The 25,983-nt window shown below is 35.1% G+C and overlaps 1 protein-coding gene across 8 annotated transcripts in view; it reads left to right on the forward strand.

Annotated features, from left to right (window-relative positions):
- The window catches only part of KIF21A (kinesin family member 21A), a 174,328-nt gene that overhangs the window by 87,197 nt on the left and 61,148 nt on the right, over positions 1-25,983 (forward strand). For all 8 annotated transcript variants that reach the window (XM_028491455.2, XM_055085699.1, XM_028491457.2 and 5 more), the window contains exons 2-10: positions 9,015-9,237; positions 9,368-9,550; positions 10,932-11,081; positions 12,027-12,161; positions 12,659-12,826; positions 14,688-14,803; positions 19,356-19,551; positions 19,960-20,149; positions 20,728-20,791. In XM_028491455.2, the coding sequence (XP_028347256.1) occupies positions 9,015-9,237; positions 9,368-9,550; positions 10,932-11,081; positions 12,027-12,161; positions 12,659-12,826; positions 14,688-14,803; positions 19,356-19,551; positions 19,960-20,149; positions 20,728-20,791 (1,425 nt within the window). The remainder of the gene's footprint in view (positions 1-9,014; positions 9,238-9,367; positions 9,551-10,931; positions 11,082-12,026; positions 12,162-12,658; positions 12,827-14,687; positions 14,804-19,355; positions 19,552-19,959; positions 20,150-20,727; positions 20,792-25,983) is intronic.

Raw genomic sequence — 25,983 nt, forward strand, 5'->3', positions numbered from 1 at the left:
GTCCTGTTGAAGTCCTGCAATCAAATCCCACTATCCTTCAAAGTCTGATTCTCTAGGAATTCCTCCTTCTGCTGCCAGACATCCTGGTTGGGAAGCCTGACATGGGGCTCAGAACCTTTACTCCAGTGGGTGGACTACTGTGGTATAAGTGTTCTCCAGTCTGTTAGTCACCCACCCAGCAGTTATGGGATCTGATTTTACTGTGATTGCGCCCCTACTACCGTCTCATTGTGGCTTCTCCTTTGTCTTTGGATATGGGGTATCTTTTTTGGTGAGTTCTAGTGTCTTCCTGTTGATGATTGTCCAGCAGCTAGTTCTGTTTCTTTCTTGAATGTTTTGAAGAAATATGTTTCTTCCTGTCAACTATCATTGTAATTAAAGATCCACTTGGGGGAATTACTTTTTGTGGACTTGTGTTACATATTATTTATGCAGTGCCTGATCTTTTAGGAAAATAATTCAGCAAGGCCACAAATGGTCTAGCAAGTTCCTCTAGCATGTCAGAATTTCTCTTCTAGAATAGAAGGTAGAGGGTTAAAGTAGTGCAGATTCTTTTTTTTTTTTTTTTTTTTTTGCGGTTCGCCGGCCTCTCACCACTGCGGCCTCTCCCGCTGCAGAGCACAGGCTCTGGACATGCAGGCTTAGCGGCCATGGCTCACGGGCCCAGCCACTCCACAGCACATGCGATCCTCCTGGACTGGGGCACGAACCCGCGTCCCCTGCATCGGCAGGCGGACTCCCAACCACTGCGCCACCAGGGAAGCCCAGTGCAGATTCTTAATGTGTGTCTACTAACTGGAATGAACTAGGAGAGAATCTAACAAGGGATAGGAATTTCAGCCACTTATTTGTGGTGACAGAGTGCCCTAACTTTTAAGAAATGGAAGGGAGAAAATTAGTAAGATATAATTAACATTAAGATATCAAGTTGAATACTAATATGTATTGTCCAATATAATGGTCATCTACTGACAAATGAGATAAAGCAAGGCAAAAGATCTGTTCAGGGAACAGATTTATTGTTGTCTTGTAAGAAGAACAAAGGTGTTAACAAGGTGCCAAGTGTGCTAGTTACAGATAGCTGTAAGTGAAAGAGCCACATAAAGTGGGAATCAGGTCAGATTATTGAGTAAACTAGAAAACTACCACAATCGTGTGGGGATGAGATCAGAATAACTCAAGCAAAAAAAGAAGAGACAGTTTACAAAGACATTTAGGTAATGGAAAATTTTGTCATGTTTATGAAATTGTAGATTAAGGACAGTGGTGTTTTCTAACAGGGCAAGAGATTAGCAATGACCAACTGCAAGAAAGAAGATATTTTGTGTCTTATTCTTTTTTTGTTTGTAGGGAAAAATAAAAATAACTTGACCAATCCCCTAGCAAAAGAAAGGCTTTGTCTTCTGATGCTTTTAATAAAACAGGAAACAGAGGGATAGGAGAGATGAGGGTGTATGAAAAAGTCTGTTTAAATTAGAAATTTAGGTTGGATTGCATGAATCTTTGTACTTAGGTTAATGAATGATATTAGTGCTACTTTTCTAATTAAAAAAAATTATGGGTATCTGCACAAGTCCTAGGAGGTTATAAATTGTATTTATATACATTTACTTATTTTTCTTAAAGCAACATCACTTCATTAACTAGAAGTCATTGATTAGTTATTAGTCAAAATTCTCATCACTAGCATTTAATCAAATTTAGTATAGTATGAGGACAAAATATGCCATAATGATTTAATTCTGCTTTTTAAAAGAACCTGTTACTCAGGAACTTGGTTCTTTTCCATTCTGAATGAAATTTCCTTACTGGCTATATGGAGATAGTAAAAATGTTAAAATTGTTGAAAGAATAAAAATTCCCATTTTGGCTTCTATTGTACTCTGTGCTGATATGAATAGCAGGATAATGAGGCTTGATTGTTTATTACTATAAAAGGGTTAACTTTGGGAATTATGACTTTTCATTGCAAATGGAGGTATAACATTATTCAGCTTGATTATCTCTGCATATCAATGTATATATATATTTGTATGTATATGTACACATATATCTAGGTAATGTTCACTATTGTATTATACTTCTATTTCTGACATAATAGTTTTACATTTAATTGTTCTAAAGACTCAGTATACCCAAAGGGTATTTTGAAAGATATGACAATAGTTTGGAAAGACAAAGAGTAAATCATGATTATTTAACATGCTGGAAGGCCCAGATGGATTTAAGATATTAATGTGCCTTATGAAGGAACCGACTTGGAGAATTTTCAAGTGGTGGTATAACAGCAACAGCAACAACAACGACAACACTTTATACCTATATTGGCTTTCATTGCCACACATTATCTGATTTATTCAAGATGCTGTGATGTGGATGTAGTGACTGTTACCATTTGATAGATAAGGAAACAGGCTAAGAGAGTGACTTGCCAAAGGTCACAGTATGTGTTAAGACCTGTGCAGAGTCTGAGATTTTACCCTATTTACAAGTTAACAAGCTAGTCTTTCACTGTTTCATGTGTAGTGGCAGAAGACACAGGACTCCTGAGTTGGAGGCAAAGGACTTATTACTCACAGTACAGTAAGCATCATGAGTCTCATGTTGATTTGAACTGCTTCCCCATCCCTGCCCCCTTAATCCAAAGTAGGCAATGCAGGTAGAACTATTACATGGTTCCTGTGCAAGCAGTGGCATATCAAGAAACACCAACCTTCTCATCACATGGAAAAATATATATTTTTTATTTCTTTAATATCTATTGATATATCTTTAGTATCTATATGAGATGATGGAAGTTCACTGAACTATTGTGGTTATCATTTCATGATGTATGTAAGTCAAATCATTATACTGTACAACTTAAACTTGTATACAGTGCTGTATGTCAATTATACCTCAATGAAACTGGAAGAAAAAAAAAGAAACACTGGACTTGGGGATTCATTGTTTTTATTGTTTATTCACTGTTTCCATTGCTTTGCTGAAGCAAGCCAGCTATATGTCAGGTGGAAGACATTATCCCTAAAGGTTGCTTGCTGCAAATGCAACCTTGAGAAGTGATCCATGAAAAGAGTATTCAGGGTTTTGCATTCTTGGCATACTCAGCAAGGATGTACAGGGATGCTCAGGTCTCATGGTGGGATGCTTCTTCCAATAATATGTGGCAGAATTAGACCTTAAATATAGTTTTACTGTATCATGACTTAAATTCTAGCTGAAAAGGAAGCCCTTTTCCCCCAGGTATACTTATCTTATTTTTCTGTCTTCTCCAGGACATCTTGCAACTAGTCCTCATAGCTTATTTGATATACTCAGTTACTAAATCCAGTTATGGTTATTATGAAGGCAGAGAACAGATAACAGGGCCCAGTTTAAGGAAACTTACTGGTCTTAGTCTCAGACTGTCCTCTAGTCTTCACTAGATACTGCCATTGCAAAGAGCCATAATAATGTTTTCATGAAGGAAGTTCCTTGTCCCTATGGCCACAGTAGCATTTGCTATAAAAACTGGAGAGAGTAATAGGAACTATAAGGAAATGTGGATGAGTGGTGTAACTAATGGTAGATATAAGGTGTAACAGAAGAAAAAGGTTGTTTATTGATACCTCTTTTAAGTCAAGGTTTTGCTTTTCCTAAGGGAATAATTAAAATAGAGTTTGAAGTTAGAAAGAACTTAAGGAATATTAAATCCAGGCTCATATATTCATTTTATAGAGTAGAAAATTAAGACATAAAATTGTTAAATGGTTGCTCAGGATCAAATTTCTAGTAACAGAGTAAAGTGATGGGGCAAAAGTTAGATTATTGTGATAATCACATGCCCAGTATTGGATTGTTACTCCCTTTGAACTAGAGAAGTTTATAGGAGTCAGTCAGTAACATTTGTTGAATTACTTTTATGACTGAATAAGATATATTCTCAGTCCTCAAAGAATTCATTTACTAGTGATCAATAAGAATTCAATTTGATATCTATTATTCTAAAATCTTGTACAAATTGCATAGATTAATTCAAGTTGGGTGGGGGGAAGGGACAGCTTTATATTTGAGCTATGTCTTGAAGAATTACAATGAAGTTTCTATGCAGAGAAGTGGAAGTCCAACATTCCAAGCAGACAGAGAACCATGTACATTGGCATGGTGAATGAAAGTATATAAGTTGATCAAGAAATGATCAGTGGTTTGATGTAGCTGAGTGTAACTAGATTTGAGAGTGGAATTGCAGGCAGAATCCAAATTAGGAAAATCTTAGATACCATGCTAAATACTCTGGACATTTTTTGTGGGAAGCACTGACATTTTAAGGCAACTTGGTATATGAGGTATAAGGGGAAAAGATGACTTCAGAAATCAGAATCAGTTAAAAAAAAAAAGGAATGTCACAAAAGCCAACTGCTGAGAAATACGGTATGTGAAGGGTAGCAGAAAATGCCACCCCGTAATTATGCCAATTTGACGTAAGGATTGTTTTGAGCTGAAGGCAATTAAAAGAAGCAGATATTTGCCTAAAAGCCCATAGCTTTTATAAAGGTATTCTGCCTCTGTTCTCTACCAGGAAGGACAAAAGTTAATTACCAGAGACTGCATGAAAGTATCCTACACAACAAACCTTACTTAATTAGCCCCTATCTTCCATTAGTTCCTACATATATTTATATTCCCACAATTTGCTGTCCTAGAAACTCAAAGTCCTTCTTCTTTTTGTTAAGACGCTATATAAATCCAAGTTGTAACCACTCTTTCATTTACTCATTACTGAATATTCCCATGTGTATGCCTGGTACGCGAGTTAATAAACTTCTATTTGTTTTTATTTTGTTAATCTGCCTTGTCAATCTAATTAACAAGGTCCCAAACAGGAGAATCTAGAAGGATAGAGGGAAGAAGTTTTTTCCTCCCCTACAAGTTGTAAATAGGATCAAATGTGTCAGGTAGGATGAAGACTAAAAAGGGTCCATTGTATTTGGAAATAAAAAGGTCATTGGTACCTTCTGTCTAAGCAGTTTCAATAGAGTGTGAGAACAGAAGAAAAATGGCTGCTTTCTGCTGATGGAAAGATTCAGAAAATGGATACAACATTTGTTCATGTCCTTTTATCTTAAATCTGAAAAATTGACAGTTTGTATCATATTCTGTTTCAAACCTTCAACCTTCTCAAACTAGTTATAACAAATTACATTTATTTCTGTATGACTCTTCATGGGTTTTCCCTTTCAGATCCCACCCTATTGGTCAATGGCCCACAAAGGATAAAAGGTTACATACCTTATGCTAAGGAAAAAAGCACATTATCTAGTGGAACTGTCACTATTTTCCATAACAGCCTCATCCTACCTACATTCATTTCCATTGTAATGTTTTAAAAAAACCATCTCCATTAGCAAATTACTATTGTAGTTAGAACCCACATTGTTATTGGCTTTTATAATATAATACTGCTGTGTAGTATTAGAATATCTATCCTAAATATTTATGACATAAGTTTTATGCATAGTTGTTTTTCTTTAAGAAGTACTTTCAAATATATCTAGTTGTATGATTACACATTTTAAAAAGCCTGCAAGGCTTTGTTACTATTTCTTAGTGTTAACTGAAATGTTAACCTCATTATTTCTTAATGTTGGGATTAGATGAGTATGTTTAATGTTCTTATTTTTATATAAAAATACTAAGTAAGAATATATTTCTAAATTTTTAAAGTAATAAATGTCAGATTTTAGGTTTAGTCTTCTTTTTCCCGGGAGGTTGTTATATTTTGTCTATATATAACATAAAATTATAGTTTTTAAATTGAAGTTTGTAGCTATGTAAATGTCAAACTCTTTACATCATTAAAGCAGGTTAATTGGCTTGGGTTAAGACTTCATCTGAGAATTCTTGATTTTAGTATAAATTTAAGGATTTGGAGAGTTTAAAATCTGAATTTTTGAAGGGGAATTGAGACGGTGAATATATCTCTAAACTTTGAAGTGTAGTCAGCTTCCAATTATCTGCATGTGCCAGAGACCATCCCCTCCTAGGTGGGAATTTCTTAGTCCTGCTAGGAAATTGCCCTTGCCTGCATCCAGTAGAAAAGGGTTCCATCCATCTTGTTGGTTTTTAAAGCCACTTTGTCTCCCCACCCATGCAGATGGTGTGATTGCATATCACCCGTCTTTCAAATGCACTCCTCCTTAAAGGTTAGGAGATTAAGTTCTGAGTGACATTGGCATTCTAAAATTGGCTGTCATATCTGCAATTCAAATAGTACTTATTCTTTATGTAGAAATTAAAAGTATTTTAATAGCCAAATAAATTAGCTTAGTATTTTAATAGCCCATGGTTATAGTCATTTACTAAAATTAATGAGGCACTGATTTCAAACAGTAGTCATTTTCATTTAGATAGTTGTTTTTATGTTTTCCTTTATTATTACATGGAATTTATTAAACTTCACAGTGCAGCTATAAATCAGGGAGAGAGCAGAATCCTGGTGTAAATGAGGTAGCTTTCAGGAGGCAGAACAGCCTGGGCTCAGATATGACTTTATGGTGGAATGCAAAGAGTTAGGTGAGAGCTTCTGAAAGGAGTGAAATCTAAACAGAGGTCGAAAACATGAGATGTTCAGGCTGAAAAAGGAGTTGCGAATTGAGAAGGCAGAGTGTCCAGGAGAAGAGAAAGCATATTTGAAGGCATAGAGGCTAGAGAGAGCACACTTTGTTAGTGAAACTTGTTAAAAATAAACCATCACCACCACCACCATCACTAACTAAAATCCTTTGATGCAAAGATGGAGCATGGCAAGAGGAGTTTGTAGAGCGATTTAAGGATATACCAAAGGGTTTTAGGCAAGGTAGTGATCAAGTTCATATTTTACAAGTATCACTGATATTGCAATCTGTGGAAGAGATTGGTGGGGGCAAGATTTGATGCAGGCTGACTGGTGATGAGACTTTTGCAATAATCCAAGTAAGAGATAATGGTGGCTTGATTAGGGTGGTATTGATGAGGAAGGAAAGAAAATGATGAGCTATTTCCAAGATAATTAATAGCTCTTAGAGATAGATTAGGTGGATGGAAAAGGGAAGAGGGAATAACTGAGGTTGACTCTCTTGTTTCTAGCTTGCCAACAGACAGGATGGTGATTCTTCCAAGGAGGTTGGGGGATTTGGTTTTCTCCCCATGACTCTCCTGAGGAGGATGGATTTGATTTTTATCCCCATGAATGGATGAAGTGAGACAGGAGAAGGGAAGTTTGGAAAGAAGGGAATATTAACTTTGAGAAAGACCACTCATCAAGAAAATGTGGAGCCAGATAGCCAAAGCTGCTTACTACCATGGGCTGTTTTCATAGTCCATGGATGTAGCTTCTTGTAAGAAACCCATTTGTTTTACTTGTTATAATATTTTATCTTTATAACAGTATATAAATATTATTTTCCTCTTCCCATTTTGTAATATAGTGTTCTCTCAGCATTAGATCTGAAAGGAACCTTGGAAATGATAGTTTCTGTCAACAGGTGAGGAAATTGGAGCTCTGAGAGAAGACCACATGATATCTGTGGAGTGAGAGAAGTAGTAGAATCCAAGTCTCCTAAAGGCCACTTCATCATTCTTTCCGTAGTACCTAGCCAGCTCCACATTGATTATTGCATTCCATTAAAACAGATAAATGAAGTTGAAGACTTTATGGAAGAAAAACATCATTATCACAGAAGAAGGGAAAATTGCATACATAAATATATTCTTTACTTAACACTTCTTTGCTAGTACAGAATGCTGTTTAAGATAACCAGGGTTACAGAAATTCAGTCGCTTCTCAGTATTGCCTTTCCTATCCTTCCATTGACCTTCCACCCTGAAGAACTGGCAAGGGTTAAAACTCGGGTGATCTGGACTTAGGCTTAGCTTTATCTCTAACAAATAGATGAACTCGTTCAACTTCTGCAGATCTCTGTTTCTGTATCTCAGAAAATAAGATCCCTTTAAAATCCTTTCTATTTTCTCTCTGTATCGTTTTATATTTTCCATTACTGCTTGTCTTTACTTTCTTCCCTAAACTGCTTCTCCTTCTCCATGGCAAATAGGAACCTCTAAAAAAACCTAAGTACTGTTAAGTCAGTGACGTTTATGTCTAGGATGGTCCTGCTTATGGAGTGAGTAGAATAGGGCCAGATTTTGCTTTGTTCTGTTAGTAACATATCACCATATTTACTTTCCTTCTTTGAAAAACAGGCCTTGAAATCAGGAAGATAAGGCAAAAGAGGGAGGTCCTAGAATCTGAAGTAGATGAGGGTTGGGTGTAGGGCAGGTATAGTGCTGTGGTCTTCCCAGTAGACAGAGGACACCCTAAGAGATGTAAATGATGATTCAGTGGTTTGGGAGAGAAAATATTAGAAGTTTTATTTATTTTTATTTTTAATTTCTTTATTTTCACAATTCTGCTTTTGTGTATGTCATAATATATGACAAATCAATATAGTACATGCATATATTTACAAATGAATATATATATTCATTCATATTGTATGTTGTGTGATTATGCTTAAACATGTTAAGCTAACAGAAGGTTATAGTCTGATAAGTTTGGGAACCATTAGTGAAGAGTTTGCAAAAATGGTGAATCAAGGGCATCAAGATTAATACCATGTACTTAATTTCTCATTTTTGGATATCATCCTCTCTGGAAATAAAGAGAAGAAATCTAAAATAAAGATAACAACAAATAGCATTTTGGTAGTTTAATTTATTTAACTGAGTCTTTTATCGAGTTGAGGAAACGTATTCACCCACAAAAATATTTAATTTTAAGATTAATTTTACTCTTGTTCATGATTATTTTGGGGGATTAAGTAACTCATGTTGAAATTGACAGTATAATTTAACTTATTTAAACTTTTCAACTCAGGAGTACTAGATTACATTAGTGATTTTAAAAGATTTGCTAGGAATTTCAAAATCCTACTTCTTCAGTTTTTTTCCATTTATTTTGTCTTATTTTATTTTATTTTTTCCTGATTTTTTTCTCACAGAATAAGACCACAGCTTGCCAAAGAAAGGATTGAAGGTTGCCATATTTGTACATCAGTCACACCGGGAGAACCTCAGGTCTTCCTAGGCAAAGATAAAGCTTTCACTTTTGATTATGTGTTTGACATTGACTCCCAGCAAGAGCAGATCTACACTCAGTGTATAGAAAAACTAATTGAAGGTTGTTTTGAAGGATATAATGCTACAGTTTTTGCTTATGGACAAGTAAGTACCAAATTATTTTCATAGAAGCTGTAACTTTTCAGAAGTGTCAATTCAATTGCACTTTCACTTCTGTCACTTAAGATTATGTTATTAAGATCAAGCATCCATTTTTCTCTGTTCTTTTGTTCAGACTGGAGCTGGCAAAACATACACAATGGGAACAGGATTTGATGTTAACATCATTGAGGAAGAACAGGGTATTATTTCTCGTGCTGTTAAACACCTTTTCAAGAGTATCGAAGAAAAAAAACACACTTCCATTAAAAATGGACTTCCTCCTCCAGATTTTAAAGTGAATGCCCAATTCTTAGAGGTAATAGTCTAATTGTGTCATTAGTTTCCTTTAAACCTTATTCTTAAGACCAGAGCCCTATGATTTTATACTCCCTCTTCCATTTTAGTGCTTGGCATATAGTGTTTAGTAAATGTTGACTAAATTAGCATAAGGTTATAGGCGATAGCAACAAGAGATAATAGGTTATAAGTATTCCTTACTTGTTGGCATTTAAGATTATAAACATTTGACTAGTGTCCACAGAGTAAAACAATTAATATTGTTTATTTCAGATTTTTTCTTTATCCGAGAATTACTGTTGTAATGTAGGCAGGCTCACAAAGTACTGGGAACACAGTGACTGAGACCAAAAGGGAGGGGGAGATTGTGAGGAATAATAGGATTGATGCTGTAGCCCTAATCTGGTGGCAGAAGCTGGTATTCCTACAAGGATAGGCAGATGTTTTGATGCAATGTGCAAAGGTTGGGGCAGGTATGGATTTAGGGCAGTCTAGGCTGGTGGGAGGGACATACCAGTAAGAGGACATCTAGGATTTGAGCAATGTTACACTTGGGTGGACAGTGCCATTATAATTCTGTATACTTGGTCCAAAGAGTGTTCTAGTCTAATTGTAATTTCGATCACCAGAGCTAATCATTTTGATCATAGATGAAACATTTTATTCAGCATTATATAGCACAAAATAGAAAACTTAATTCAAATTAACATCAGTTATCTTACTGCTGGTTTTAATGGACATTCCAATTGAGTAAAAACCAAGAATATAATTATGTGTTTCTACCAAAAGAAAGGTAACTAGTGATGGAAAAAAGAAAGAAACGGTGTCTTCAATCTTCCCCTTCTCCCTCCAAATGTTATTAGGCATTGTGACTTTAAGCATATTGATAGAAAAATAGTTGTATGTATCCTCTTCTAAGGTGGTAGCACAATCTTGTCAGCCTCTGTTGATACAGAAACTATATTGCTGACCTTGAAAAAATACTATTTATTTTTAGGTACACTAAGAAGGGTTGTAGGGCAAAAGAAAATATATTTTTAGTTCAAGTAGTAAAAATTATTAAAAACTTCCCTAAGCTTAGGATTTGTTTACATTTGATACATTCTTTTTAGTATTTGCTTGTATTTATATTTATTTATCTCTTGCAAAGGATTAGTGGATGATTTTAGCTAGTCTTTAACTCATTAGTCATGATTAGGTCTTTTACTGTTCTTACCCTTCTAAAGAAATCTGGCATTTGTTTGTATTTGTGATCATTTTTATGTTTTATTTTGAAGAAATATATGTATTTGGAAGAACTTTTAAGATATGTTTGAAAGATAACATGCAATATGTGTTATTACAGCCATGAGGCAGGCAATTTCTGCTAACATTAAAATTATAATATTTCTTTTTGATAGCTGTATAATGAAGAGGTTCTTGACTTATTTGATACCACTCGTGATATTGATGCAAAAAATAAAAAATCAAATATAAGGATTCATGAAGATTCAGCCGGAGGAATTTATACTGTGGGCGTCACAACACGTACAGTGATTACAGAATCCGAGGTGACATTTATGTTATAGTTAAAATAGAGCATGTTTGGGGAATTCCCTAGTGGTCCAGGGGTTAGGGCTCCATGCTTCCACTGCAGCGGGCATGGGTTCCATCCCTTGTTGGGGAGCTAAGATCCCGCAAGCCGCGTGGCTTGTCCACAGGAAAAAAAAATAGAGCATGTTTGGCTTTATTTAATAGTCAGCTCTGCTGCTCATGATATGAAATTTGTATTCTTGAGTGTAACGTGGAGTTAAAATCTTCTTCATTTTTTTCCAGGATTTTATTATTAAAAATGTAACAGTTATGATAAAGTCAGTGCATTTATTGTAACATCAAAAGAATCTAAGGCATTGTATGTACAGTTTTCTTTCACACCTAGAAAAAGAGGGTTAGATAATTTTAAGTGAAGGATGAGGCCACAGTCCTTTTGTACTTTTTGCTGTAACATACGTAGGCCTGTATTATGGCTCCTAAAGAGAGACTTAAGAAAAGTTACAATGGGGAGTTCCCTGCGAGGCCAGTGGTTAGGCCTCCACACTTTCACTGCCATGGCACTGTGTTCAACCCCTGGTCAGGGAACAAAGATCTGCAAGCCACGTGGAGTGGCCAAAAAAAAAAAGTTACAAAAAATAAGATACAGAAGAGCCTGAGTAATTCCAGTTATTGCTTAGTTTGTTGCAAAGTGTTCTACTGTAATAGTTTTGAAATAGAATCTGCAAATGTCAGCAAATGGCAAACGGTGGAATCTCAGTATTTTCTCTATTTAAAAAAACAAAACAAAACACTATTATACTGAGAAGTTCAGCTCAAAAAGTGCCTGTAAATAAAATAATAAGAAAATCTATCTTTCACATCCTTTAATATGGTGGATTTTAACCAGTAGCTCAGATTTCTGATTATATGGACCTAGTCTAAGTATTGTGCAAGTAAAACCCCTCTTTCTTTCCCTTTTCTAGATGATACAGTGTTTGAAGCTGGGTGCTTTATCCCGGACCACTGCTAGTACCCAAATGAATGTTCAGAGCTCTCGTTCACATGCCATTTTTACCATTCACTTGTGTCAAACCAGAATGTGTCCCCAAATAGATGCTGTGAGTTATTGCTTCTAATTTTGTAAGCTTTCAGATTTCATTTCTGTAAAATCCATGAAAATATTCAAAGAGAACATTTATGCCAAATTTAGTTTGTTTAATCATTCCTTTTCCAATTGACATGTCCCTGATCTTGTTTAAGCTAAAGCTGACCAACCATGTAAAATTAAAAATTGAATATATATGTCTGCAATAGCCAGAAAGTATGTTGTGGCCATATGGTAATGGATGTCATTACTTGGGACCCTTTGCTTTTGAGGGCTATATGCTACAAGTTTCTCTTCAACACAGGCAAAGCCTCAGTTGATAACAGTTAGGTTTTGACCTTCTTTGACCTAACTTTGTGTAAGATTCTAATTGCAGCAGGCATTTTTGTACTTATATTTATTTGGCTACATGCCTATACTTGACTATATGTTTACTGAGGGCAAGGTGGGATTGAAGGATATTTAGTGTCACATTAATAAAATATTTTCAATTATTTTCCTCAATTGCAGGAAAGTGCAACTGATAATAAGGTGATTTCTGAATCATCACAGATGAATGAATTTGAAACTCTGACTGCAAAGTTCCATTTTGTTGATCTGGCAGGATCAGAAAGACTGAAGCGTACTGGAGCTACAGGCGAGAGGGCAAAAGAAGGCATTTCCATCAACTGTGGACTTGTAAGACTAAGACTAAGGCTTTGTGCTGAGAATATAACAGGGCTATTTTATTGTCCTTTTCCCTTTTGTAATACATAATATCCAAGTGGAAATCCTTCATGCACTGAGCTGAGAAATGAAAGTTGCTGTAAACTTAGGAGTAATGCATTGAATTTTGAGCTCCTCAGGCTGTCAGCTTTTTTCTCCTTTTCACATTGCAAATTTTCTTCATGTGTGAATATTTAGTTGGATTAAATTTTATGATGTGTGCATAAAATAATCTATGCATATATATAATAGAAATGATTTAAAAATTCTCACAAACTTACTGTTTTAATATTAAACATTTTATGGGATGACTTTCAAAGTAGCTTTTTTGCTAACATTATGTGACAGACTTTATTTTGGAAATTACAGTCAAATGTTTTTTAGTAATGATTGTTTCAAAATGAGAACTTTTCTAGATTGTATTAGGAATTAACTTTAATACCATGCCATCTAGTGGTGTTTTTGATTGGAAAACACCTTGTGTTTGAGTTAGCCTAAAGCTTCTATTATATGGAAGAAAACGTTTTAGAACCAAATTTTTATGTAATAAATCTTTTCTTCCTATTGATTTCATTAAAAAGTTGGTTCTTTGTTCCTGCTTAAAAGTAATGGCATCCTAAATTTCTGTGATGCTGACAGCACCAGGACAGGTATTTTCTGCTTTGCTTCCCTCCCTTTATTCCTAGAGCAGGGGCTCCAAGCATATGGTCATTTTTTTTGTTTATTGCCCAATATTTACTTTTATATGATTGCAACCCTTCTGTGGGGGAATTATCAACTGAGACTGATTAGAGAGAGCCAGCCTTCCCAACTACCCTTCTTGATGCTCCCACCATATAGTTGAATATGTGTTAAAAGGAGTGAGCGACCAGGATCCTTGACTTTGTGTATTGTTTTGAATTTCTTAGGAGATAAAATCATGGTGGTATTTACATTTGTGCTGTCCGGAAAAGACAAAAGCCATTGCTCTGTTTTCCTGTTCAGGCTATTGAAGCATGTTCAGACACATGGTAGAGTGTGGCCAGTGGTTAAAATTGCAGACTCTGGAAAAGGGGGACTAAGACACAGTGTGATGCTGATGCACTCGCTGCAGGATCCATTGGCTCTAACAAAGATATGGTTTTGCATTACTGAAGGCGAGTGTGACCAGCATTTAGGAAAATGCTTTTGCTGTATGTGCTGGTTCAGCAACAGTAGGAAAAGCAGTAGGGGGTGCCAGGAGGAGTGACTAAATAGTTCCATAATTTGACTTAGTTTTTAAAATATTGGATGCTTAGCACATAGATTCATTGAATTTCTAAGTGTGGCTATACTTGCATTAGGAATACCATGTTCAGACATATCATACTGATATTTTTATTGTGGTTAAAGGAAATTTTGTTTTCCCATGAGGAAGCTATAGTACAACAAGAAAGTTTATGAAACTGTTAAACTAGCAAACAATTTGTTTCTTCATTGAGTTGAGGAGAAGAATTTGCAACATGAATTGGCAGTTTTGTGGAGTATACAACATGATGCTGTGGTAATACTAGGAATGGTCAGAAGTCATCAATCTTATAACATTTCTATTTCTAAAGAAAATCTCTGCATAGAAGTTTAAGTATTTGTGAATTATGGGTATATATATGGCATTAAATTTTGAGTGGTGTCAGTTTTTAGTAGTTATGTGGAAAGCTCCAAGTTTACTTTATATTTGAAAATGCAAATGTAAAACAAAACCAAACACAAATGTTCTCAATTCTATCATGGTTTCATATTATTTTCTATAAGGTTTCATTATTTAAAAGTGTTATAATTAGTACATTTTTATAATTTTTTTCTCTCTTTCTTTTAGTTGGCACTTGGCAATGTAATAAGTGCATTGGGAGACAAGAGCAAGAGGGCCACTCATGTTCCCTATAGAGATTCTAAGCTGACAAGACTACTACAGGATTCTCTTGGGGGTAATAGGTATGCATAAGTGTTTATCCTCCATATTCCTGAATTTCAGTTATTCATAATTTTTAAAATAAGTTTGTAAAGTGATTTATAAGAACTGTTTTTACTGTAAAGCAAATTAATAGGATGAGGAACTAATAATTATTAAGTGCCTCAAATGTGTGAGTGCTTTTGCATGTTGTTATTTCACATATTTCTTATAACACCTCTTGAGGTAGGTGTTATTATTCCTATTTTATAAATAAGGAAATTGAAATCCAGAGAGGTTAAGTAATTTATTCAGTCACTTAGCTTATAAATGAAATCCTTGGCATGTGCTCTTTCTCTATACCATTGTTTCAGTTAAGTGCTTGGCACATAGTTGATGCCTAATAAAATTTTGTTGAAAAGTAAATGCTGTCTTCTAAGTAATTAAAATATTATTCATTTTCTTTACAAAGTCTCCTAAAAATTAAACATTTTTTTACATTTGAGAAAAAATTTTAAAATGTTAATTGAATGAAATATAGGGTGATTGCTGGTTATTAACTTTGCCAGAATCACTGATATTCCTCCTTTTCTGTACTTTGCATCATCCTGATATGTTTCATCAGCTAAATGTATTCTTTTGGTAATGCATTCCTTTTTATAAGCATCAGAATGTTGGCTTTAAAAGTGGTAACTTTTTTGGCATTTAAATTCAGTCATAGCACATTTCAACAAGTTACACACAATTACAGTGAATCTACTTTACAGTGTTTTCAACGGTCTAACATCATGTTACTGATGCTATAAAATGATCATTAGGTGCTGTAAAATGATCATTAGATGCTGTAAAATTAAACTTGCAAACTTTCTTTTTGAACAACTATTATTCAAAGAATTTTGATAATGTTAAATTTATTTAGGTCTGAAGTTGGGTGGATTTAGAAATGAAGTTTTGTTTTACAGAATTCAAGAGTATCATTTTTATATTCCTTCTTTTCATATAATATTGGCATTGTCTTAACTCATCTGTCTTCTAGCATATCCTTTGTATTGCTTCCACTGTTACATATTTCTTACTTCTGGTCTATATTGTCATTCTGACCTTCAATATCAATCTGGGTCTTATTATAACAGGACAAAAATTTTTGTTTTTTAAGCCAAATACAAATTTTTAAAGTTTGCTAAATTGTAACCTTTTCTTGTTTTTATTTCTTAGCTTTATAATGCAGCTTTGTCTTATAACAAAGCAGAGATAGTAAACATCTTCCCCTTACAAGTGTCAATACTTTTGAATACTTCAGTACTTCTGAGAGTTTGCTTGCCCTGTAACAATCTAAGATATTTGCACTGTGGGTTTTGAATTCTTCTTGAGTTTTATCTAAGCTATAGCTAAAGAGTCTCAGATGTTCCTCAGCCATTTCCTATCTAGTGGTAACGCCTCTTATTTTCAGTGAACCTCAATTCCTGCTTAAAATTGTGAGATTGAACGCCTAGTTCAAAAGCATTAAACTTTGTATAAGCATTGGAAAACAGAATTCCTTCATGTTGTGATGTTTGTACAAATTTCTCTTAAAAGAAAAATTAAATCAAAGGTATTTGTGGAAACAAGCTGCATATATTTATGTGTACAGTTTGGTGATTTTTTAAAATACCAAGCTGGCTTTTATACATTTATAATGTTTAATGTAACATTTTAAAAAGTTTATAGCAAAAATTTGGAAAAATACAGAAAAATATAAAACATGATAAAAATCAACTGTATTTCTATTACTTGTAAGTAACTATTGTTAACATTGTGATGTATTTCCTCCCTAATGTATAATATAATATGATATAACAATATATAAGATAAATAACTTTATTTATTTGTTTGTTTATTTTGGCCATACCGCATGGCTTGTGGGATCTCAGTTCCCCAACCAGGGACTGAACCCGGGCCACAGCAGTGAAAGTGCCGAATCCTAACTGTTAGACCACCAGGGAACTCCCTAATTTATTTAAATTATATGGTTTCCTTTAAGACAGAGTTATGGTTTTCTATAAAAATAACTTTCATTAAAAATTTTTTTTTCATAAACATAACTATTTTTGAAATTTATATCATTTGGGTTTTAATATGTGACCTTTTTCCTATACAATAGGTCTTAGCTCCTCTCATTCCTGATTTCACTATTCTTCTTAAGCACCTGATCCCAATACTTCTCAAAATATTTTTAATAAGGGAGAGTTCTCCTCCTTCCCACTTCCCAGTTGTAGTGGGTTGATATTGAACATGACTATACTCAGCTTGTCCCATTATGTGAGTTTGAAAATACTTGAACTGGTCTATACTCTATTCAGTGAAATGAGTTCATTGATTACAGCAAACTCAAATGTTGTAAAAGTTGCCAAAATGCTTACTCTCAATTTCTATACTTGTTATGAGTTTGCCAGACTGGCACTGGACTGGGGATAACATTTTGAGTAGTCGTATCCTCTAATCAGTATACATAATCATCACTCTCACTGGATTACCTTATCTTCTTCATCAACAGAGATGCATGAATTATCTTAACTTCTGACTTCAAATAAATAAATATAATATACGCATGACATACAAACAATTATTAGGGACCTAATATGTTCCAAGTAACACAAACAAATAGTAATGACCTAATATGTTCCAAATATTGTGTTGTACAAAGTAGTCTGATGAATAAAAAATATATGATGATCATTGTCCTCTAGGAGTTTAGTGTCTAAGAGTTTGGATCTATAAAATTTCAATATAATCATAATGAACAAAAAAGAGGTATGGAAAGGGTATGAGGAAGCAGAGAGAAAAAGTACAGCCAAACTCAGGGTTGGATTCTTGGACTAGATGATCTCTGAGTTGAATCTTGAATAATAGTAAAAGTAAGGGTAAATAAGGATGAGCAAGAGTTCACAAAGGAATAAAGATAGGTGGAATGGGACCCCTTTTAAAAGGGTTGCTATGAAGGGCATTACACTAAGTGAAATAAGTTAGACAGAGAAGGACAAATACTGTATGATATCACTTATATGTGGAATCTAAAAAATACAACAAACTGTGAATATAACAAGAAAGAAGCAGACTCACAGGTATAGAGAAAAAAACTAGTGGTTACCAGTGGTGGGGAGGGGCAATATAGAGGTGGGGAGTGGGAGGTACAAACGGTTGGATGTCAGATAGTCTCAAGGATATATTGTACAACATGAGGAATATAGCCAATATTTTGTAATAACTGTAAATGGAAAGTAACCTTTAAAAATTGTGTAAAAATTTTAAAAATTAAAAAAAATGAGACATTACTACACATCTAAAATGAGTAAAAATAAAGCTTGACAATACTAAAAAAAATAATAATAAGAAAATAAAAGTGTTACTATGAGTGCTGTGTTGAGATTATTGGGAGAAGGCAGGAGTGGAAGCTAGGAGCCTATAGATTAGAATTGATAGGTTTAAATTTCCTACCAGGGTGGGTAAATTAGCTCCTTAACTGTTAGTGTGCAAGTGCCCATTAGACTCTCCACATCTTTTTCATTGACAGAAATAGCTTAGGCATAATAAGCATTTTATTATCCTGCTCTTCGGTTGGTAAAGCAATTCATCATGACGATAAAATAATGTGTCCCATTTTTCCTATGTAATCTAGCCAGAAACTCTGGAACTTTGACCACTCAATCACAAATGACGTTTCATATTGTGAAACATATGGGTATACTAAATACTTTCCTTGATCAAGTGATAAGATTTTGTGTAAAATTTTTTGCTGAAAAAAAAATCAGGATGCAAGTGATTAAATAAAAAGAAACATTTTAAATCCTAAAATAGGGACTTCCCTGGGAGGCACAGTGGTTAAGAATCCACCTGCCAGTGCAGGGGACACAGGTTACAGCCCTTGTCCGGGAAGATCCCACATGCTGCGGAGCAACTACCCATGCGCCAAAACTACTGAGCCTGCACTCTAGAGCCCTCACGCCACAACTACTGAGCCCGCGTGCTGCGACTACTGAAGCCCTTATGCCTAGAGCCCGTGCTCCGCAACAAGAGAAGCCACCGCAATGAGAAGCCTGTGCACGCATGGAAGAGTAGCCCCCGCTCGCCACAACTAGAGAAAGCCCACGCACAGCAACGAAGAACCAAAGCAGCCAAAAATAAATAAAAATTAAAAAAAAATAAATAAAACCCTGAAATATTAAGTAGATAATGAAAGCAATGATTTTTGAATTTCAACATGTCATATTATAGATAGATTAAATTTTAGAATTATTCTGTGTATATTTCTTCAAAACATTTTTAAAGAGGTGAGAAATAAATATATGCACTTGTATTTGAGTATATGGTATTATGAGTCAAAAAAGGATAATATAAATTAATTTTCCCCAATTTTAGCCAAGTAAACAAAATCTTTTTCCTTAAGATAGTCTTAAAGCATTGGGGCTTATAAATTTGCTTTTATTTTTAAGTTAGTAAGGTCAATCTTTTGGTATCTTGAAGGAGAGATATTATTCAAAAGGTGGGAATTTTAAAATGATTAGTTCAGTGTTTTATTTGCTTTTATCTGTAAACCTAATTATTTTTTGTAACTTTCAGCCAAACAATCATGATAGCATGTGTCAGCCCTTCAGACAGAGATTTTATGGAAACTTTAAATACCCTGAAATATGCCAATCGAGCTAGAAATATCAAGAACAAGGTGATGGTCAATCAGGACAGAGCTAGTCAGCAGATCAATGCACTCCGTAGTGAGATCACACGACTTCAGATGGAGCTTATGGAGTACAAAACAGTAAGCTAATGGTTTTGACTTTGCATTTTGTGATACATTTTGTGTACACGATGATACCTTTTTGTGATGGCTTGCACATTTACGTCTCTGGAGTCTCTTCTCTGTCATAGTGGTGGCATCTTTCCTTTTGGAGGAATTCTCTAGTTTTCCATGTGGGTAGCCTTTAATAATGTTCAGTCTAACAACCTGACCAGCCTCTTGTTTCAAAAGACTTCCTTCCCAGTCAGATTCTTTAGTGACAAATGCTCAAAGGAGAGATGTAGTAGAGGGAAAAGGATCTCTTGCCTTGACGCTGTTAAGACAAAAGGGCTCTTGGTTGTAGAATTGCATAATCCTGCAGTATCCTTTAGCAAAACTCTTGTGTATTTAAAACTTCTCAACCAACAGGGAAATATTTTTCTTTTCTAGGGTAAAAGAATAATCGACGAGGAGGGTGTGGAAAGCATCAATGATATGTTTCATGAGAATGCTATGCTACAGACTGAAAATAACAACCTGCGTGTAAGAATTAAAGCCATGCAAGAGACGGTTGATGTATTGAGGACCAGAATCACACAGCTTGTTAGTGATCAAGCCAACCAAGTTCTTGCCAGAGCAGGTATGTGTGTAGGGTGGGATTACTTTTGGAGAGCAGGAAATATTCATGTTTGTTAATTTTGTGGAATATTTGAAGTGAAAAAGTCAATCTCTGTGTATACAATCTGTGATTTTAAGTTAATACTTAGTTTGTAAATAATACATTCTTACAGAAACAAAATATGCCCTATGCTTCATCATATTATCTTACTTTCTGCTCATGTAATTAAGAGCAGGAAATTTGCTGTTTAAATTATGTTTCAAAGCATTATTGCTTGTTTCTATAACTATGTTTTTTCTCTCATTCTGTTCTGTTGAATTTTAAAGGAAATTCTTCTTTTAATTAATTTTTATTGGAGTATAGTTGATTTACAGTGTTAGTTTCTGCTGCACAGCAAAGTGAATCAGTTATACATATACATATATTCACTCTTTTTTAGGTTCTTTTCCCATATAGGTCATTACAGAGTATTGAGTAGAGTTCCCTGTGCTATACAGTAGGTCCTTATTAGTTATCTATTTTTATATATAGTAGTGTGTGTGTGTCAATCCCAATCTCCCAATTTATCTCTCTTTGCCTTTCCTTATTTTATCTTGCAGGTGAAGGGAATGAGGAGATTAGTAATATGATTCACAATTATATTAAAGAAATTGAAGATCTCAGGTACAGTTCACTTTCTGTAATATATTATGCACGTATTTTGGGTTTTGCAGTGAAGTATTATTGCTATTTGTTGGGCTTATTTTGTAGTAACTATTCACAGTGATATTTCAGCCCTTTGGTCAGGTTAACTTTAGGGGAATAGGTACTTGCCTATAATGGAACATATGGGAACATAATGTCACAAACTACTTTCCTCTTCCTACATTATCTTCCTGGGTTATCCTCCTGCTCTTGTTGTTATACCCTTAATTGGAAGCTTACCTAACCTCATATAACAACAGGCATAATTGGTGTTGATGAAGTTACCTCCCAGTGCCTCTTCACCCACCATTTGGGAATGGTCAACATCAATAGGTCATCTCTAATTTTTAAAATCTCCCATTACTCCTGTTCCCTTATACTTCTTCAGCTATTCTATATGTGTGAGTCATTGCATCCCTACCAATTTGCCTGCCTCTCTGGTACATACAAAGGCTCATTCATCACCCACATTTCACACACATATTGCAGATACTCACTGTATGCCAAGCATCATGCCATGGACTGAACAAGTATGACATAAACAAGGAGTTCACAGTCTAGGTGGGTCAACTTACATAAATAGTCACATGTAGTAAATGGAATGACAGAAATCAGTAAATAGAACACCCATGCCTGGTATGGGAATGTGGAGGGGACCACTGAGCACAGACTGGGAGAACGGGGGTCAGAAAGTAGATCAAGGACACTAATCATTTCTATAATACTTTCAGGTTCCATGGCTTGCCTTGATGGCTGACCTGCTTTCTCTTTAAGTAAAACTACAGTCAGCTCCATTGGGAGCATCTAAATAGCTCAGATCTCACTTTTGCTATCCATTTGCAGAAAATAACCAAGTGAGAGATTATCTTTCACAGCTACCCTAACAATTCTCTGTCTTGTATTTGTGTTCTATTTCTCTCTCTCTTCCTCTGGCTATTCTAGAGATTCTTAAACAGAGATAAGTAGTGTTTCTACTGTTTCTGCCTCCGTAAGGCACACCAGGTCCCTTAAAAGCTTCAAAAAGTAAAAACCAGTGAGAAAACATCAGATGTAGCAATAGATAAAGTTACTCAAATAACTATAACTTTTATTCTGTTTATATATTTCCAAACTTTACCTTTTTGATGGAGACCTTTGGGACCTTAGGTTGTAGTTCTGGTCAGCTGCCAAACTGGACTTGTAGTTTCCATCTTGTATTGGCAGTGCTCTTTGCTGCCTACTGCCAAAAACTTGTCCTCTGACCAGTCTTCAGTGTTTCCTGACTCTGTAGACCCCATCTTTACCATTCCTAAAGACAAAACTAATATCTCTGTCTTTTATTTCCTAAATATTCTTTTCCTGCTCCTAGTCTGCTTCTTTTTATCTTTTTTTAATTTCTTGGCACTGGTCAATTGTTAAGGCTGATTCTATACTCTGGTTTTGGGGCTTGATTTCCTCTCCTCCATCATGTTATTCTAAGACCATATCTAAGCTTGATCTCATTATTTGGTGAGTGGCTTGACTAGTGTCATTATTTCCTAGAATACTGACTGAATCATTTCCATTCCTTCTAGTAGCTAAAAGGAGCATCTAATATCTTTCTTCTTCAAGTCCTTGAGTTACGACTACTCTTTAAGCCATCTAGAGAACAATGATGACTCTTAGGCCTTGAGTTCAGTCAGTGATCAAATCTTTCGTGGTATAGGTTAATAGCTTTTTCCACTTTCCCAACTTTCGTTTGATGGCTCTTATTCAGTTTGTCCCACTCATAAAGTGTAGTCTTCTCGGATCTCAGCACTGTAATTTATAATATAAAAATAATTTACATATGGGATAAACATAAATGAGCTTTGAATTTAAATTGAATTACCTGCATTGAAATTTTTAAGCTTCTGTTTATGAAGTATATGACCTTGGGCAAATTACCTAACATCTTTGATCTTTAGTGTTTATCTGTAAGAATGAGGTAATACCTGCTAGTCTCAAAGAGTTATTATGTGGCTCAAATAAAAGAACAGGATGTAAAAATTATTAAATTGAAAAATACTGTAAAGGTCTAACATATTATTATTTAGGTCCAAGTTCTCACATTCTGTTTCATCTACCAAATTCTACTCCAATCCATATTTTAATCAATACTTTCTCTTAGGGAGACATTCATTCACAGCTACTTAAACTTAATGTAAATTATGTAAATGTATTGCTACATGGGAATGTTTATATTTTAAGTCTTATCATTTTAATTATAAAATAATACTAGTTACCTTTTAATACATTTACACATCACATTATTTGTTGTGAAATGATAATAGTCACTAATTAATCTTAGTTTTCTGGAGTTTAAAATTTTTGTAGAAATTTCTGAAAATATAGGAAAGTTTTTAAAAAGTTAAAATCATCCATATTCTCACCATTCCAAGAACTGATGTTAACATTTTGGTGTATCTCTTCAATAATTTTTCAATGCATACTTTAGCAAAATTTGTATCGGGGTGTATGTATTGCTTTGCTATCTATTCTTTGAAATGTGACAAGATATTAGGATCATTTTTTTAATGTTATTAAATATTTTTCTAACATGGTTTTTGCATGGCTCCATGAGTACTGTCTCATTGGTTGTAATTGATTTATTTATCTAATCCCCTACTGTTAGGCAATTATATTGTTTCCAACTTTTTGTTAAGAATAGTTATTATTTGTTAAAAACATTATTAGTCAGGTGAGGTTTAAATTCATTGTATCATCATCCTCATAACCATCCTAGGGAAGTATATATTTTCATCTCCATTTAATGGAGGATTTAGAGATTCTGTGAGTGAAAAAGCCGAGATGAGATTCAGTAAGTGAAAAAGCTGAGATGCAAGCCTCAGTTTATTCCTTCCCAAGGAAGTCTGTGTACTTCCCCTCATGCCTCACTGCTTGGTCTCCTATTAAATGAAATGCAGACAGCAACAAGTGTGTGATTGGGTGAGTAGGAAGAGAAGGAGAGGCAAAGAGAGAGAAGTTATCTCTACAGCCCATACAAAAAGCAGGATCTACTAATGTAGTGTGGGGTTGGTGGAGTTGGAGGTGAGCCCTAAAGGTTTCAGCCTTTATGAGCACCAGGATGGAGGAAGCATTAAAAATATGCCCCTACCAAATGGAGACTTTTAAAATCAGGTAATAATCAAACACAAATTGTCTGATTATTATATAAATGAGCCAATTAAAAACAGGTCATTAATTGATAGCTAATTTATATTTTCATTCCTTTTTTTAAAAGGGTCTTTTAAAAAAATTAATTTATTTATTATTTGTATTTTTGGCTGCGTTGGGTTTTCATTGCTGCGCACAGGCTTTCTCTAGTTGTGGCGAGCGGGGCTACTCTTCATTGCAGTGCGCAGGCTTCTCATTGCAGTGGCTTCTCTTGCTGCGGAGCACGGGCTCTAGGCACGTGGGCTTCAGTAGTTGTGGCATGCAGCCTCAGTAGTTGTGGTCAGGCTCCGTAGTTGTGGCTCGTGGGCTTAGTTGCTCTGCAGCATGTGGGATCTTCCCGGACCAGGGATCAAACCCGTGTCCCCTGCATTAGCAGGCAGATTCCTAACCACCGTGCCACCAGGGAAGTCCCTTCATTTATTATTAACATTCATTATTATGTACCCAGGCTTTGTGCTAGATATTGAAAATATAGAAAAGTGTAAATTTTTACTTTGAGTTTTTATCATTAAGCTGAGTTTTTATACTTAGGTTTCCCTCTTATTAAAAAATGACAGCATTATATTCAGAATTTTCTTTAAAATAATTTTGAAATCATTTAACTTAAAAGTTTGTACACAGCTATTTAACCATTTTAAAACATTGTAACTGTTGCAACACCAAATATAAAGTAAAACAATTTCATTAAAGAATATATAGGACGGGGCTTCCCTGGTGGCGCAGTGGTTGAGAGTCCGCCTGCCGATGCAGGGGACACGGGTTTGTGCCCCGGTCCGGGAGGATCCCACATGCCGCAGAGCGGCTGGGCCCGTGAGCCATGGCCACTGAGCCTGCGCGTCTGGAGCCTGTGCTCCGCGGCGGGAGAGGCCATAGCAGTGAGAGGCCCGCGTACCGCAAAAAAAAAAAAAAAGAATATATAGGACACTTATTTGTAACATATATTCACTGATTTGTGTATATTCTGTCTCTAGTTGATTTCAACAGTGTCATGAATAATTTTGGTAGGCAGTGAAAAAACACAGAGCTGACTGTGCCTACTAGAGCTCAGTAGTTGCAAATAATCTAGCACCTTCCTCTGAAACATTTGAACATATGGCAAAAGCGCTTAGTAATATAGTTTTGAGATAGAGACAGTAGGTAGTGTTTTCTCCTTATAACCCTGTCTCAATCACCCTTGTGCCAAATTGACCTGGGAAATTTATTATACTGAAGTAGATAATTGTGTTATTTATGGTTTAAATCAAATGGACTAAAGGAACTGGCCTAGAGGGCTCTCTGAATCTCTTCTAGTCTCAAGAATCCAGGCTCTTTTAGGATCTTATCATTCAGTGTTGTTACTGACAACACATATATTATTTTCCTGTCATTATGAGGACCGCTTGAGCAAACAAAAGAATGTTTTTAATTATCAAACTCAGGTTTCCTTGGAGATTTCATCTTTTCCCATGCCATATTCAGGAGCCAGATATCTTTCAGCCAGTTAGGGGCAAGTCTGACTAACTATTCCTTACAAAGATTTGGAAATGTTATTATAGCATGATGAATGAGGAACAGGAAGGAACGGAACCCTGCTGCTTGCACATTTTAAGTTTCAAAGATGAGTTTACAAAGCAAGGATAACTAGTGCCTATTGACCAGAATGCAAGTAATCTAATTATCACTGGCACTTTTGAGCACTAAGAGTGTTACTTCAAATTTACAATTATTTAATCAGGAAATTTTAAAAATATCTTAAACACTAATGTTTGTGAACACATTTGTTAAAAAAGCCATACCTTGTAGCAATGTTGAAATACATTTCGGGAAACTTTTTAGCTTGCAAAACAACTCATTTAAAATGTTCCCTGTTTATTCTTAGAGTTGTCAAGTTTGCAGAGATGGAAGGTAGAATGGTGGTTGCTAGGGACTGGGAGGAGAGGGGAATGAGGAGTTAGTGTTTAATGGGTACAGAGTTTCAATTGGAGAAGATGAAAAAGTTCTGAAGGTAGATGGTGGCA

This window comes from Physeter macrocephalus, chromosome 6 (assembly GCF_002837175.3).
Source record: "Physeter macrocephalus isolate SW-GA chromosome 6, ASM283717v5, whole genome shotgun sequence".
NCBI classification, from domain to species: domain Eukaryota; kingdom Metazoa; phylum Chordata; class Mammalia; order Artiodactyla; family Physeteridae; genus Physeter; species Physeter macrocephalus.